This window comes from Verticillium alfalfae, genomic scaffold (assembly GCF_000150825.1).
Source record: "Verticillium alfalfae VaMs.102 supercont1.3 genomic scaffold, whole genome shotgun sequence".
Taxonomy (NCBI): domain Eukaryota; kingdom Fungi; phylum Ascomycota; class Sordariomycetes; order Glomerellales; family Plectosphaerellaceae; genus Verticillium; species Verticillium alfalfae.
In genome coordinates this window covers 2332480-2349267 of record NW_003315036.1, presented here as the reverse complement: position 1 = coordinate 2349267, position 16788 = coordinate 2332480, and the positions used below count along the sequence as shown (strand labels likewise).

The window sequence follows — 16788 nt, the reverse complement described above, 5'->3', positions numbered from 1 at the left end:
TCTGCACCAATAGTCGAACCATCACCAACACGTCTCGCCTTCGAACAGGTGGATCTCTCTCACTTGAAACCACCCCTCGCTGGCACACCCAGACGGACACTCCACCCACTCCGACCAAATCCTTCCCTGGGACCACATCGCTTCTACACTTCTCTCGAACCTCGAACGAACCCTACACAGCGCCTCTTCTGTACCCCTGCATCAGTGCATCAACAGCGGATGTATCGCCTGCAATTCCCCACTGGAACTCTCTCTCCCTTCGGATCCCGGCAAAAGACTCCGCTGGACCCGCTCAGCAAGCTCCCGTGGCCTTATCACCCCATCCCCCGGTTCCTCGTTCTCGACCCCCTGTGCCTCCACCTCCCCGGCTGTTGCAAGCCCTTCCGCGGCCCCTGTCCAATCCAGCCTCTCCTCGACCGCAAACCGTCCATCACACCTCGAACTACGTGTTTCCAGGGCTTGAATCCTTCAGCAGTCTCGGTCCAACCTGTCGCGTTGCCAAGACCATCCTCGATGGTCTTTGTTTCTGCTGCGGCCGTTCTTCTGCCGCCACCCAATTTGGTATTGTAGTACCATCGCTGCATGCTATGCGCAGGGTGCAATATCCCAACGTCGTCCCGTTCTCCCCACGCCGCTTCATCCCCTAAGGATCTCTTCCAGGAAAAGAAACAAACGAACATCTCTCGCCTGAGACGTAGGGCCTCTGATCACTAGCCCTGCCTCGACGCACAAGGCCTTCCGTACGTGACGATGAGCGTGAAGATCCTTGCTGCGCCATCAAGTTGTCTCCTGGCCCTGGCCTTCTTCAGCTGCACAGTCCACATGTCGATATTATGCCGGATTTCTGCCTAGGGAACAAAAGAGCTTGGCTGCCAGGTACCAAACCTCTGGCGACCCGTCGCGCTGCAGGTTCACATGCTAACCGAGCTGTGACATGCCGTGCATCACATGAGGTGGGGGTGGAGTATGTGATCGAACTTCTCCCGACAACTTCCTCCGCCACCAACGTTGAGCGAACACTCGGGATGTGAGACACCTGTGGCAACGTGCCACCTTGTTCGATTCAGGCTGACGTGGTGATGAGATGCCTTTCCTTTCATGTCGAGATGGACTTGAACCAACGATACGTCTCCATTCCGTCGTGCTTTGCCTCGTCCATGAGATGAGCAACTTGCCCAGGTCGAGGCAAGAATAAGTCTGCAACCTGGGAGCACACCTTTTCCCTTGGCAGTGATGATCCTTCACTTTCCGGCCGCCGGTCTAGTCTCACATGCCAACGTGCCGTGCCGGCTAGCATTCCATATAGCGCGGCACAGCACCTGTCTCCATAACCACTTGGAACGCAGCCCTCGGAGCGTTTGCACGTTCATCCATCTCCTTCATCATCCGAGTATGACTTGGCACGAACAGTGGCAGGGTTGTGGCTGTAATGTTCGATATCCAACCACGGCCCTCACTGAAAAGCCGCCTCATGTATAGCGATCCTTCGTGGCGCGTGAAGCACACCATCGACCTATCCCATCAGCCTTTAAGTGCAACGATAGCAGGGATAGGCAGATTCCAAAAAGGATGGAGATTTTCTGGCTTGACCTTTCTTCGTTGTCCTGCATCAATCCTTACAGCACACATCAGACCGAGACATGGGGTGCGTGCTGCGTGTGACCGACACCCGCCCTGGCATTGAGCTTCCTTTCTACCACAGTTCCTGGGCAAGACGTTTCTCCTTGCATGTATCCCTCAAACTTGCAGTGCTTGGCGCGGTAGATACTTCCAGGCACCCGGGAACTTTCTTTCTTCCTTGACGAGTGACAATCGTCTTGGTCCGCTGAAGATATCCTCGATATCGTTCGCGCATGAGAACCAACAAGCATGTGCGGAAGTTCCATATAACTAGGCGCTACCCAGCACTTGCTTTCTTTGCCCCAAACACTTGACGTGTTGCCTCGAGTGATTCTATCTGACCGATACAGGTCTCAAAAAGAGGTTCAGGATATGTTTTAGCAGCCTAGCGCTCGCTGACCGTCCTTTGTCTCATGCTTTCAAGCCCTACAGTGCCGTGGGGTTGGTCAGGCTCTGACTTTGGCCTTGAAAATTGAAGGCATCGGACTCGAAGCAAAACAACGCATCATGTCGACTCTGCGAATCATCTACGCCCTCGCGCGGAGACAAGATGACCCAGCAGCTGGCGATATAGCCGTTCCCACAATACCTGTTCTCACCAATGACCCTGCTCCGACTGTGGTCGCTTCCATATGGGTCATGATGGCCTTTGCAACCATCTTTCTGCTCCTCCGCATCTACTGCAAAGCCGTCCGCACACGGGGCATGTGGTGGGATGACTACATCATGCTCTTCGCCTGGGTGAGTCTTCTGTGGCTGCGGGGCATGGTCTCTTCCCTTGTAGCTGATGACAGGCAGTTCTTTCTCATGGCCGCCACGGCCGTCCTCACCGAGCTCATGCGAATGGGCTTCGGCCTGACCCTCGGCTTCGTCCCACGCATGCACACCCTTTCCACGACCGCCGACGTCCTCAACAAGGTCGCTCTCGGCCTCAGCAAGACCTCTTTTGCCCTGACCTTGCTGCGTGTGGCACAGGGGTGGCAGAAGTGGTTCATCTGGTTCATGGTCGTGACGATGAACGGTGTGCTTGCGACCAACGCCGTGACGACGTGGAGGGCAGCCTGTGATCGCGAGGGGCAAGATAAGTATGAAGCTGTGCTGCCAGGATCATGCTGGAGTGTTGTCGACGCTGTCATCATCGCCATGGTGGCGAACAGTACGTTTGCACTGACCCAACCTAGAAGCGGTGGTTGGATGCTGACGAACGGGGAACAGGCTACTCTGCTCTGGTTGACTTTGCTCTTGCTCTTCTTCCGTGGAAAATTGTGTGGAAATTGCAGATGAAGAAGTACGAAAAAATCGGTGTCGCCATTGCCATGAGTCTCGGCCTTGTAGCAGGCATTGTCGGCGTCATCAAAGTAGTGTCAGCTATGAGCATCACTGCCGGCCCGGACATTCCCTGTACGTCTGCTTCCCTCCAATTTTCCTTTATCATCCTCGAAGTCTCCTGTTGTCAGAACCAGTTTCCTGCCTTTTACAATTTCAATCGGGCTATACTATAATCTACCTCCTCTATCGGGTGCACGACTGACGAGGAAAGATCGCCTTTCGATGCTTTTCATCTGGGGCCAAGCCGAACCAAACGTCACCATTGTCGCGACAACAATTCCCGTTCTTCGCGTCCTCTTCCGCGACATACATCGCTCAAAATACCCCGCGGCGGCTGGCGTCTCTGGACAAGGCGGCGGGGGCAGCGGTGGCGGCTACCTGCGGTCGAACGGCGCGTCACGGTTCCCCGCCTCCGCGTTGCGGGGCGCCACACTTGTGGGCGAAGGGTCCAAGGGGCGCGAGGATGACGAGGACAGCGAGGGCAGCATACTCAGGTCCAAGGGCGGGATTGTGCGGACGGCGGAGGTGACGGTGGATTCCAGTTCAAGGGCCCGTGAGCAGAGATGGGATGTGGAGGAAGTTTTTGAGATGGTGGGACCGTCCGCGGGCCGTGGCCAGTGTTGGAGGTAGGCCCTCGATGGGCTTGGCATTGTGAAGCGGCGGAAAGGAATGGAATGCGTGCACTAGATGAAAGCTGGTCTTTTCTTTGCTGTAGGCAGCCCGCCAGAGTCTCAGCCCGTGTCGGCAATGTGTACTGCGGCGCAGATGTCGGAACTGAAGGCATCCTTGGAAGGAAAGCCCGGAGCACCATCCACGAAGCCACCACCCACGAAGCCCATGATCTTCGTTGCCGTGCGCCCATGTTTGCAGTGCCTTCCCATTGGGATAGTTGCTGCTCACTCTCCTTGCTTCAGAGCAAGGCAAAACAGACAAGCAAAGAGAATACCGCTAGCATGCCCAGGCCAGTCAACGCAGAGTGGTTACGAAAAAGGGGCGGGTAATGATAAGGCGCCAAAAACTAGCTCGTCATGATATCCTGTCCTACCAGCCGAGGACGGCGTTTCCAGTACCTTCAAACATTCCAATGCTTTGCTCCAACGCCATGCCGTCATCACGATCGTGTCTCAAGGCCAGCTCTCGCACCGTCGAGTCTACGGCTGACCAGGTCTACTCTATAATCAACAAGAGGCACTCTGCCTCATCTTTGCAGGAACCGAATATCCCTGCCCGCAAACTAGGCTCCCGCGATGTTTGAACCTACCCCTACGACTGTCCCGAGAAGAACCTCAACTTTCTTCATGAGGTCGGGGATCCGGAACGGCTTCGATACGACGTCGTCCATGCCGCTCCGTCGCGCGGCAGCTACCTGTTCATCTCGGACGTTGGCCGTGACGGCGATGACGGGTACGTGCCCACGGATCGTCCCGTCGTTCTGCATCTTTCGAATGACCCCGACACACGTTAGTCCGTCCATGTTTGGCATCTCAAGATCCATTAAGATAACCGACAGCTTCGTCCCGCCTTCCTTGCGCCAATGTGTCTGCTGTAGGAAAGCCAGCGCTTCAACGCCATCGTTGGCAACAGCAACCCGTGAGCCGACCTTTTTGAGCTGCTTGACAAGAACATTCTGATTGACGAGGTTGTCCTCCACTACGAGTATATCGAGATTCTTAGGGTCGAAATCCGGCGCTGGGAATGTCTTGGCAGCGACGAGATCGGACGCAGCGGATGTATGCGACGCAAGGTCCTGGCGCTGAGGAACGACGATCTGAGAGGGGAAATTCGCGCTGTTGCCCAAATCGCGAGCCTGCGGGAGAGACTGCGCAACGGGTGTAAGCGACGGCGCATCGGCGCGCCGAGCAGCGATGAAGAAGCCGAAGGTGCTCCCAGATGCCGCCTTGGATGCAACGCCGATCTGGCCACCGTGAAGCTCGGCTAGCTGACGAGAGATGAAGAGACCAAGGCCGCTGCCACCATATTGTGCGTGGGTACGGGGCGAGGCCTGCGAGAAGCGCTCAAAAAGTACCTTCATTTCCTCTGGTGTGAGTCCGACACCAGTGTCAGTGACGCGGAAGTTAAGGTAGCTCATTGTTCCACTTCCCCACTCTTCACCCATGACTACTTGATTATTGAGCGTTCGAGGTGGAATGTAACGAAAGTCCGGAACGATGACGGTGCGGGGCGATTCCCGTGAAACATTGATCGAGACAGTGATGGTTCGTTTGGCGGCGCCGGCGGTAAACTTGATGGCGTTGGTAATGAGGTTGATGAGAATCTGCAGTACGCGGCTTGGATCCAACATCATCCACTCAATATTCTCATCTTGAAAAGACGGATGAACGTCGAAAACCATCTCAATCTGCTTGGCCTGCAGTTCCGGATCGAACATTTTGATTGCTCGCTTGACGACCTCCACTGGTTGAGCGCTGATGGGCGTAATAACAAGAAGATTCGAATCCAACTTGGAGACGGTAAGAATGTCGTCGACGATGGACTTTTGGTGCTGAACACATAACGAGATGGTCTGTGCCGCGTCCATACAGGCCTCAACATCTTCTTTTGACGGCATCATTTGCTGGGCATGGTGCTGGCCAAGCGTGGATAAGATGTCGTCTGCACATTGGAGAATTGCCGAAAGAGGGTTTCGCATCTCGTGCGATGTGATGTCGATGAACTCGTTCTGCTGCCGGCGCGTTTCTTCAGCCTCTTGGAGCCTTCGGTTTTGCAAACCTTGCGCCCATTTAAGATGAGAAATGTCTGTGATGGAACCCATAACAGACCGAACCGAACCGTCAGGTGCAAACTCAGGCTGCGCAGTTGCCATGACCCAGTAGTCGATGCTCTCGCCGTGCAGATCGACAGGTTGCATGCGCAACTTCTTCAGCTGCAACTCGCCTGTCCACGCTTGGTGATCTCTTACCAGTCGTTCCCAGCCCTCTAGCATGGTCTTCTTGCTGCCGTCCTCGATCTGCTCCATGAACGACATCTCGTATATGACGTCTCTCGGATGGCCCGTCATTTCAAAATAGCGGTCGTTGCCCTCTCGAAGAACACCATCGGGGCTGACTAGATACATGCCCAGAGGCGACAACTCTGTCATGCGGCGCATTCGGCTCGTCTGCAAGAGGAGCTGTTGAGTCAAGTTTTCCTGCTCCAAAGCAGCGGCCTCCGCGAGATCGCGGCTCTTCTTGACTTCGTCCTCGTAGAGCATGAAAGATGCCAGCGAGGTTGACATTTGTCTGTTCAGCATGGATGTGAATGACTTGTAGCCATCATCATAGAAGCGACGAGGGCTGATGCCAAGCATCAGAAAGGCGAGAACATTCTCCCCATTGGTTGGGCGGACAGGGAAGATGATAGCTTGTTTGCATGGGTCGCCAAATCCGCGCCAGTTGATGCCTTCGAGTAATTCCTCTGGCAAGGTTCCGTCTCTCGTATGAAGCAACGTCGGTTCTCTTGTTCGCATGGATTCCCGGAACGCGGGAATGAACCCGTCGCGACTGCGCTTAAGGTCAAGCTGTTTGGGTGCAGCTATGTGGCCCTCGGGAATTCCGAGGGATCCCTCAAAATGGCATGACTTGAGAGACATGGTGCTGCCTGAGGACACAGATGACTCGTTGTCGTCCTCGGCGTCGACAACAGAGTAAAGCAAGGCGAAAGGTATATCGAAGTGATTATCTTCGAAACTCTCCATGAGAAATTTCCAGAATTGCTTGATGGACTTAGCCCGGGCTACATTTTCGCCAACCTTGTTGATCGTCTTGGTTCGGCGCTGGTGCAAGACTGACTGTGTCGTCTCAAAAGGCGCATTGTAGAAGCCAAGAATCCGGCTCGTGCCGCCATACAGCGGTGTCCAAGACCAGGAATAAAAGGTCTCCTCGAGGAAGCCATGCCGTTCAATAGGCAAATAGTCGTCCTCCTTGCGAATACTGACACCTGTCCGCGCGCATTCGGCAAAGATGCCGCTCACGCCATCCCATAGCTCTGAAAAGGGTCCCGAAAACCCCGTGCCCATGAGAGAGGGATGCTTGTTACCAGCGACCTCGGCAGCATATGCCTCATTGTAGAGCATAGTCAGGTCGCTGCCCCAAAAGAGAGCGGCGGGGAAGGGATTTCCCATGACCAGGTTGACAGTCTGGCGGAACTCGCGCGACCACTGATTGAGAGGACCGAGAGGAGTGTTTTCCCAGGCCACGGTGCGAGCATAGGCGATGTGAGCCGAGAGGATGCCTTTGGGGTTCGGTACAGTCCAGTCTGCAACGGCCTTTTCCGGTGTCGCGAGATGGAGGCGCGCACTTGTCGAGGTGGTCCCCGTCTCATCAGAGCTTGTTCCGGCCGTCTTGTTGGGGTTCGAGGTCTGCGATAAGAGACTATGCTGCTTGGTGGAGGAGAAGAGCGTTGTTCCTGCCGTTGAGATGCTAACGTCTGTCTGCGCGGCTGTGACTTGCTGGTCGAGATGACCCGTGTCTGATGTCTCCTTGGACAAGGAAGGGGTCGCAGGCCGTGAGGTGGTGGCCGTGATCAAGTTGCCGCTGATGAGCCTCCAGCGTTGGCGGACAGTAGAACCAGTCCACAGCAAGTGGCGGTAGGTGAAGGAAAGCGGGAAGACATCTTTGGAGTTGTCGAACTTCGTCACGCCCGTTGCCCAGCTGCTGAAGTCCTCGTACGTCGTGTCTACTGCCGCGTCATTGGCGACCGCATGAGGAGTTTCGGCATCTTGAGGAGCACACCCCAGCACAGCGTTGAGAAGCAGCTCATGCGTGCGGAGAGCCGAATTGCAGAAGACTGGCCAGATGCGCTTGGCGCCTATTGTGATGCCCTCATCTGGGTCAAGATCAATGACAAAGGTGGGTCGCGAATCCTGGTCGAGGACCTCGGTGATGGTGAGAGTCTGCAGCTCGAGGAGGGAGGCAGCACGGTCATCGTCCAGCTTGAGAGGATCCTCAGATGGGTGTCCTCGCTGCGCGCTATCCTGCTCACCCCAGGGGAGATGCTCATGTTCGGGAGCCGGGTACGGTGGCTCATCGGGGGAAGCGTCGGCCATATCGTGGCATGGTGCAGGGTTAGACGATGTGCGGACACCTGTGATTACAAGGTGAAGGGGGTGGTGAAGGTTTGTGTGAGGCTCGAAAGAGGTAGGTTCGCGGTGGCAAAACGCGTGTGGTGAGCAGGCTACAGGCTAGAGATGCGCCGCAAGATGGACGAGACAGATTGCTGTGGACTAGGTACGATAGGGTTACGAGAACGGACTGGGAAGCAGGAGGGGGAGCGCCCTTGTCCTGCCGAAGCCCAGATCGAGATCCAGCCTTCCTTCCCTCTTCGTTGGCCGGGCGCGGGGCTGGTGCGAATCTGGGAGTAGAAGGTCCTCCCGTGCCTTCTCCCTGTCCATCGGAACCCCCCCCCCCTGTGACTGCCTGCGTCTCTCAATTGGTGCTGGCGCTGTGATTATTTCCTTGGCACCTCAGCACTCTTGCCCCTCACATTGGATTTTGCCGGGCGTCACCGCTCAGGGTGACGCAAATCTCTGGAGAGCGATGCGTGAGAGGCTGCTACTGCTGAGTGATGCCATTGGTTGTTTCTGTTTGTTCCTGCTCGCATTCCTCCGTTAGGCACCAAAATAAGCCACAGGCGTCATTGGTTGTCATTTGGACGATGCACCTACAGGCGTCCTACAGTGTAGCTCTCATCACGCGGAGCAAAGGGCCCAGAGACCTCAAAGAATCCAAAATCGAAATCCACCGTTGTGCACATGGCAATCCACTTCCGGGACCTTTTGAGCCTAGGATTCTAGCCCGAGTCGGGCCACCTGCGTGCGAGTCATGATCAAAGCCTGCGGCACGCGGGCACTACTGTCTCAAGCTGTCATGCTCCTTGGCATTTCTGTCTATTCGATAGAATCAGCACTGACAGCAGAGTCACGATTGCTCGGCGTTGAGCCCTTGTAACTACCTCGGAACACGAGAGCAGCAGTTCATCTGACTCGGAATTTAAAGATGTCCGCTTTTCCACTCCACATGCTTTAATGGGGGAGGCCTTTGCTTGATGTATGGCATGTTTGACATGATGTCACCAATATTGGGCGGTCTTGAAACAGAATAATAGACTGTTTCCCAGTGACAAGAATTGTTGTTTTGGAAGTAGGGAACTGTGGCTGGCTTGCCGATCCGCGAGGTGCGGCAACTGTTGGATCCAACTGAACAGTGTCAGTCCCATCATTTGACTTCAGATTACGCATCCAACGACTGCATCCCATTTGATATCAAATCGATATCCTGCGGCTATGCTTCAATCATCGGATTCACAAAGCCATCACACTCCGCCCTCCATCTGATGTTAGCCGGGCGCGGATGTTCACTCTCAAAACCCGATGGGAGAGACGCTCTGCAGCTTCAAGAGTCTGGTTGGAAACCTCTGGGCTGTCATTCCCATTGCTTGAGTCATCCGAGCTGTCGTTATCGTCATTTTTGACGCCCTTATTTCCATCCGTACATTCACGACCAAAGTCTTTGCTGTCAATGATAGAACTGGGCGAGAACACCAAAGCCTGGCCAGTGCGAAGGTTGACGATAAGCGAAAAGAGCTCGGCAGCAGGGTCTCTCCCGCGGACAGTGATGGGGTGCACGCCAGGTCCCCCATGGTTCTGCTCAGCCTCGGTCTCCACATCCCCTGCAGGCACCAACGAGGACACTCCAGCCAGATGTTTCTGGAGTGCGCGGAGCCAGTCCGGAGACGTGAAGCGGTGGACGATCGCCACGGAGCACAGGTCGAGGAGCTTTGTCGAAACCGTCGGCTCCTGGGTAGAGATGATGACTCGCGTGCCGAGATGTCTTTGCAGCCGGACGACGCCCAGCAGATTCTCCGTGAAGATGCACGACTCCGGCGAAGTGTCCCTCATGTACTTGTGCGCCTCGTCCAGTGCAACTACTCGACTGACGCTTTTGTCACCTTCGAGAAACAGTTGGAGTGCGATGTTGAACAGCGAGCATGCCATGTCCGACGTGACACAAGGGCACGAAAGGTCGACGATGATGAGTTGACCTGCCTAAGACTTTCGTAAGTATAGCCCCAACAAGTCGAACGGAAACTTACGCGAGGCGTCCAGTTGTTGCCCCCCGTCGTTTTCATCATCTTTTTCTGTTTCTTCGAAAGAATCGGCGATGATGCCATGAAGCTCTCCAAAGTGTCCAGTCTCTGTTGGAGGGGAACCGATTGCGCAATTTGTAGATCTTCGTTGTTCATCCTGGCCTTGAACTGCGCATATTCAAATGGTTGGCCGGAAGTCTGCTGGCTAATTCTCATTTCCCTCAGGATGCGTGTCACAACGTGCATGTAGAGGGGTACGTTCCCGGCGCCTACTGCCATTAGGTTGAGCATTCTTTGCGTGTTGAGATCTTCGTCTCTCAGGCGGAAAGGCTCAATGACGATGTTGGGAACCCGGGCGTAGGTATTCTTGTAATTTTTGTCGTCAGCATAAATTACTTGCTATTGCTGCATGTGTGATGCTCACCTTGATTGTCTGGATGTTGGTGGGCGCACAGAGAACACGAACCCTTACTTGCAGGTCAGACGCGAGGAAGGCAGCTTCGCAGGGAAGCCCAATTAGATCCGAGTTAAATCCATCGTAATGGAACACGATTCCCGTCAGAGGATGAGGGAGATTGCCAAGCTCGCTGCGTAGCAGACAGTTCTCTAACAGACAAGCAAGCGTGTTGCTTTTGCCAGCTCCCTGGCTGCCACAAATAAATGTCGAAGCCGGAGCGGTGACGTTCTGGAAGACCCTTGCGGAAAGAACAGCTGTCTTGCTCTCAGAATTATTGAGCTGCTTGGACGAGCCACAGCTGGCTCCAATGAGACCATGTTGGATGTCTGGGCACGCCCTAAGAGCGGGCACTGTCAACAGTGGACTGGAAGCAAACTCGTCTTGATGTTGGTCATCCTGAGGCGGGGCAAGATATCGAAGCTGAGCTTCAAGGTCGGAATCGAAAGTCTTGACGCGGGGCGCAGATGCACTGCTGGCACCCCCCGAGCTCTGGGAACTGGAAGACATGGTGTCTGCGAGTATGGACGAGTGAGTGTTTTGCGCTGTTGGTCATCTCATCTTCTTGTGTAGTTCCATGTTACTTATACCCGACAGTACAGGCTGATAAGAGGCTGCTGGAAGAAGCAAGAAATCTTGAGGTCGTTCCCCGTCTCACCAAAAAGAGACCTGAACTCCTTTCAGGATGCTGGTACTACAAGCGGTAATTGGTTGAAAGGCAGCGTCCCAGGCTACTAGATTGTATATTGGTATCCTGCTTGATTTGGAGAGATCCACATACATGCTTTTTCTGGTCGGCCTCCCACATGAGGGTCACATCTTGATCCAGATACGAACGGAACTTTAGAGACGAAGCCGCTGGGATTTGTTTCTCAATTCCAGCACCTGACGGTGCATTCAGTTGCTGCGGTGTTCGTGACTAATGGGTATAAATGATTCGGAAGCACAGACATCATTACAGAGACGGTTCAATGATGGTAGGGTGCAGTAAGCATTGGCATTTCATGCATCGTACTTCGCCAGAATAAAAAAAAAATCAAAAACGAAAAGACCAACGCGTCTGCGACCTCCCAATGAGCGCCAGACACAAAACTCCTAACCCCAGTGATATGCAGCCCCCGCGCCCCGACTTGCAAACGCCTCGCTGACCCTGCATGGTCCAAAACTAACCATGCAACGAAGTTAGCCCGTGGGCCCAAACTCACACGGCACCGACAAGGCCCTCATACGCCCGCTCGACAGTGCGGCCTCCCATACCAGGAACAGTTCTCAGCTGGGCCAAGGTGAAGATGTTTCCATCGTCATCTTCGCCCATCAAACGCAAGAAGTCCACCAAGTCTCTCGCCTTCTTCGCCCCAAAGCCGTGTAGACGTTGAATCTGTGCCAGATCTCTCGAGTTGACAATGTCAAGCAGTTGCTGAGAGCGCGGTGATGTTGGCTCATAGGGGGTTGATGTCAAGGGAATGACAACCTTGACATGCTTGGCAGTCTTCTTGCTTCTCGGCTTGGGGTCGCGGTACACAAAACTCTCATCTGCGTCCGCGTCGGCATCGGCGACGCCATGATACTCATCCTCATCCAACGCAACGACCTTTCGACGCTTCCGCCTCGACTCCTTTGTGCATTCATCCACGTCCATACCGAGCCGCGCGCGAAGCTTCTCGATTTTGCCGAGGAGCTTGGCCTGGCCAGGGAAAAAGGGGAGCGCGAGCTGGTACATTTCCAGTGCAGTCGCGTCGTCACCCTTCTCCTTTGCCTGCCGTGCCAGCAGCAGGTGCCTGAGGCCATCAGACCTTGAGTCTTCTCGTCGTTCGTCTTCCTGTATCCGCCTCTCAAGAGCCTCCAGTCTCTTCTGCACAGCATCATTGATATCGGGATGGACTGCCGCTACAGCAGGCGCAACAGGCTCAGCCGCTTGGCTGACTCTTGCGGCAAGGATCTCGCTAACCTTCTTCTCGACCAAAGCCTCGAGCTGATCGGCAGAGATGGAAAGCTTTGTTTGCGCAGAATGGAGAGGCTGGCTAGGCCGCATGATCTTGGTCGGCCGAGCAAGGCTGTCGGAATCAGAGGGCCGTTTGCGGACCTGAGTGATAACAGCAGCTGTACGCGCCATAGCAGTAGGCTTGCTTTTGTCAGTATAAACACTGAATGCCTTGACGGGCCGCGTCGCGTCGACAGCCTTCTCCTTGTTGGCCATGACGCCGCTGTGGACATTGTGCGCATTGGCCAATGGTCGCAGTGCTTGGCGGGTCGTTCCCGCGCCGTTGTTCGAGTTTGTGCGAGGTACCTGCTTGAAGACAACCTCGTTCTCGATTTCGCGGACTTCGATTCGCTTCGCCCGCGAGCTGACATTGAGACTACTCAACGTGTCGAGATGGTAGCTTCGGAGGGGTGCCAAATTCAAAATCATGATTGTGATGCCGTTGTTCTGGCCGAGGCTGAGAATGCGCGTCATTTTGGACTCGCGGTACGGAATGCGCTTGTCGCCTCGGGAGATGGCATCGATACACTGCGAAAGAACGAACAGACTCTTGTTGATGGCAGCCGACTCGACAAGGCGCTCCTTTCCATTGTCTGTCCTGCGGTTGTCTTCGGATCCAGCCAAGTCAATGGCGGAAGCGGTACTTTCCCTGACCACGTCGCCAGTGGTTTGTGTGACCTTGACGCGCAGGATAGCATGGCTTCTACTGCTGTGCGCGTTGAGCTTGGTCGACGCAGTGACGCGGTTGTTGTTGGCCTCGATGTACAGTTTCTCGAAGTCCTTCAAGTCCTGACAAGGCCGCTCGGAGAGACCGACCACGATGGTTTTGCCATCTTTCTCGCGCAGCGGCAGACCAGCGGGCAGTCTCTTCTCGGGGGGTTCCATCAAGTCGAAGACCTTGTCGTTGTAGATTTCATAGTAGGAGAGCGCCACATCCACTGTTGTCTGACCGTCCGTGTCCTTCGCGGTCTTCTTTCCTCTCCTGTAGATGCCGCTCAGTAGCCGAGGGATGACGCCTCGATCAGCTAGCTTGAGACCGCCTCGCATGGTGTGCGTCTTTCCGGTTCCGGTAACTCCATAGGCAAATATGGTGACGTCGAGACCTTGGAATAGAGACTTGAGATGTGGTGAGACTAGAGCCAAATGTTAGAGCCGTATTGCCGCGAATTCTGTCCTGCACCATCCAATCCTGCCTACCCTCTGAAGCGAACAGCGCCTCTTGCGTCGCAGCCTGGTCATAGACACTGTTGAACGCGAACGAAAACTCTTCTGATTCGTTCTTGGGGTTCGGGATCTTGACGAGCGTGGCCGGCTTGCCCTCTTCGGTGCTGTCTGCCGTGACAATGGTGTCCTTGTCAAGCTCCTTGGCGAGCAGCGGACGTATGCGCGCAACGACTCGTACAGACATGATGTATGCTGGCCAACTGACTCCAAAGAAAAGAGAAGAAGCACGCCAAACGAAGGAAAGGCACTGGCAATCACCGCTCCAAAGCAGTTTCGTGGTGTTCGTGTTAGAAGAAGATGGTTCGTGGTTGCAAGGGCGAAGCGGGAAGAAAGCTTGGGCCAAAGCTCGCCAACGTCAACAGGGATCCGCCGTCACAGCGTTGTCGCCCCGGCAACAGCTTATCACGTGATATTGGAAAGGCAGGAATTCTCGAGCTTGGGAGCTCATACCAGGTCTCGTCATTGCCGTTCCGACTTTTTGCCGCATCTCGAATCCGTCTGGCAGAGCTTCACGAATCGGTGCTTTGTCGCCATAGCTCCTCTCCCCCCCCACCAGCCGCCATCATGCATGGTCAATCGCCATTGATTCGAACGGCTAGAGGCCTGAGGACAGTCAAGACACGGCCATCATCCTGTCGCCAATGCAGAACCATCCAGATCAGCGCCGCGCCCACTACTGAGACACCTCGCATTGGAGGAGATGCGTTTGGGCTTCCTGCTAATACCTCTGTCCACGATGTTGCCGGTACGAGCCTCTCAATCCATTTGTGCATGGCGAGGCTTTTTGCTGACTGTTTCGTGCAGATGCTCGTTTCGAAGTCCTTGGCTCACCATACTCGATGCTTTCCGTCACCCTCTCACCTTCACAGAAGCTTTACACTCGGCGAGGCACACTGGTCGGTGTAGCTGGCCAGGCAGATAACGTATGTCCACATGGCGGTTCGAGTGCGATTGAAGGGAAAAAAAATCATGCTGACCATGAGATCAGGCGCAATCGACGCTTTCAATTCTCTCACCCTTCTCCCGAGCCTTCTTAGGCATCCCCTTCTTGTACCAGAGGATATCGTCATCAACCCCGCTGACGGCCCTGATCTCAACGAAATCCCCGACTACTACTTTCTCCATCCTCCACCTTGACGGTACCACAGACTACATGGTCGCGCAGCGAAATGCGCTATTGGCATGGACCGGTCACACTCTCTTACTCAGCCCGCGCGTGAGCAGGGGCTTGTCGCTGGCGCACTGGGGTTCAACGCATCTAAGTGGCCGTGGGCTGGCAGCGCTGTCGTCACCAGGCCAAATCTATCAACTGACACTTGGTGACGGCGAGGAGTTCGTCGCTCACCCATCGCACGTCGTCGCTTACTCGGTTTCGCGCAACCCGCCTCTGCCATTCCGCCTGAAGTCTTCGTCGTTCCGACTCCAGATCCCGAGCGTCACCGGCCTGTTCCCCGAAACCAAGTTCTTCAAGACCATGCGGGACACAGACACTTACAAGGCGATTGGCCGCTTCCTCTTCAGCCTGAGGACATCGATGCGGAGGACCATCTGGGGCGACAGACTCTTCCTTCAGTTCCGTGGACCCACGACGCTGCTAATGTCGAGCCGCGGCGTGCGCGTTGCCGATGTTTTGACCAACCAGGAGGTCAACGAGATCTCAGATGCACAAGCCGGTGTCGTTCCCAAGGCTGTCGAGCTTTCCTCCCAGCCAAAGGCCGTGGAGGCGGCATCCACAGAACAAGCCCCGTCAGCCATCCATATCGCGAGTGTCGCGAAGGATGGCAAGGTCAGCTTTGAAGACGCAAAGGATTTGAAGGAGTTCGTCCGGTGATTCGACTGAGCCAACCATTCTGGCTGTATCACCCGTCGGGGATATGTCCTCGGCCGGGGCATTCGATGCCGCACCAACGCGCATCGACCGTGTACCTTTACTGTTGTAATAGACCCATGACGATCGGATCTGACGGAATCCGTCTTGCTTATCTCGGCAATACTTTTGGTCATCCCCGCGAAGAGCCACAAGCTGCTGCGTGCTTATCAATGTCTACGGAGCCGAGCGGAAATACGGTCGAGCTGCCACCAGGAGCAATGAAAGTTGTTGGTGCCCAGTCTCGCAATGCAGCCCCTGCAAATCCGTGCGTAGTTCTAGAATTATGGTGTAGAGAATTCTGGTTGTGTGCGACGTGATCGCCGATTAATTTCATCATGAAACTTCAGGTCGACAGCACGTTGTATTCGGGTGTATCCGAGCAGTATGGAGCTAAGTCGCAAGGATTGCGATCAGCCTCAGTACGCCGATCAATTCTTATGCGCTGTGCATCCATTGTACAATTTTGAAAGCTGTCCACTGGCTCCTAGCCGCCGGTTGAGTCATTCGGTCATGAACCGCAGGTGGAGTCTGACAATTTGGTTCTATCACTTGCTATTGTATTTGCCGTGCTGATGAACCGGGCGGACTGCGCTCTTTGACCAGTTGCTTTTGCCAGCGCACGCAAACCACGAGGCAATGTCGTAATTGGGGCTGCTCGCCTTCGCGTTTTGCTGTCGCGACGTTTATTCCCACTAGGTTCAGCGACACCCTTGCCGTCTTAACCGGATTCAGCCAAACACTCACCTTCTGGCTTTTTTCACGTGTTGGATCTCTCACGCTGAGTTATTGATGGTGATGACGCTGGGTGGGCATCCGCTACAGCGTTGCTGTGCAGCGCAATAAGCTCCGCGAGGCAAGGATCCCAAGCCACGTACTGACCCCGTACTCGACTCAAACCGCTCTCAAGATTGTGAATGAGAGGCTGCGCTCCAAGAATACACAGAGAAAAGCTCGAACAGTTGCGGATTCAGGTCTTGTCGCCCCACAGTCTTGCGGCGGCCAGAGACCGACCGCCATGACACGCGGATGTCGGCCGCAATCAGCAGCGGCCAACCCAGAGTAGCTACGCCTTTACCGTAGACCCCCTGGTCGACTGATGGAGTCAGAGCGAGAAAAATGGTCGTTTTGTCAATCACATAGAAGATCATGGTCCAATCGCGTCCTATGATTGTCGTTGAAGGGCGTGCTGCCTTTCCTCTTCTCGATGCGATCCTACAGTCACCCCCT

At 54.9% G+C, this 16788-nt stretch overlaps 5 protein-coding genes across 5 annotated transcripts; 2 read left to right on the top strand and 3 right to left on the bottom strand.

Moving 5' to 3' along the window:
- Window positions 1-2127: 2127 nt before the first annotated feature.
- Window positions 2128-3579, top strand: VDBG_03235 (conserved hypothetical protein; the record flags this gene model as incomplete). Its single annotated transcript, XM_003007050.1, has 4 exons — window positions 2128-2361; window positions 2419-2776; window positions 2836-3021; window positions 3161-3579. 4 exons carry the CDS (start codon window positions 2128-2130, stop codon window positions 3577-3579), a joined length of 1197 nt encoding a protein of 398 aa, XP_003007096.1.
- A 604-nt stretch (window positions 3580-4183) lies between these two features.
- On the bottom strand, window positions 4184-7993 carry VDBG_03234 (aerobic respiration control sensor protein arcB; the record flags this gene model as incomplete). Its single annotated transcript, XM_003007049.1, has 1 exon — window positions 4184-7993. The coding sequence occupies one exon, from the start codon at window positions 7991-7993 to the stop codon at window positions 4184-4186; it is 3810 nt and encodes a 1269-aa protein (XP_003007095.1).
- A 1254-nt stretch (window positions 7994-9247) lies between these two features.
- VDBG_03233 (conserved hypothetical protein) lies at window positions 9248-10996 on the bottom strand (the record flags this gene model as incomplete). The annotated part of the gene is made up of 3 exons (XM_003007048.1): window positions 9248-9991; window positions 10039-10398; window positions 10457-10996. The coding sequence occupies 3 exons, from the start codon at window positions 10994-10996 to the stop codon at window positions 9248-9250; spliced, it is 1644 nt and encodes a 547-aa protein (XP_003007094.1).
- Window positions 10997-11687: 691 nt separating this feature from the next.
- Window positions 11688-13875, bottom strand: VDBG_03232 (kinesin heavy chain; the record flags this gene model as incomplete). The annotated part of the gene is made up of 2 exons (XM_003007047.1): window positions 11688-13600; window positions 13665-13875. 2 exons carry the CDS (start codon window positions 13873-13875, stop codon window positions 11688-11690), a joined length of 2124 nt encoding a protein of 707 aa, XP_003007093.1.
- Window positions 13876-14181: 306 nt separating this feature from the next.
- VDBG_03231 (conserved hypothetical protein) lies at window positions 14182-15522 on the top strand (the record flags this gene model as incomplete). The annotated part of the gene is made up of 3 exons (XM_003007046.1): window positions 14182-14436; window positions 14496-14614; window positions 14680-15522. 3 exons carry the CDS (start codon window positions 14256-14258, stop codon window positions 15520-15522), a joined length of 1143 nt encoding a protein of 380 aa, XP_003007092.1.
- Between the last annotated feature and the right edge of the window lie 1266 nt (window positions 15523-16788).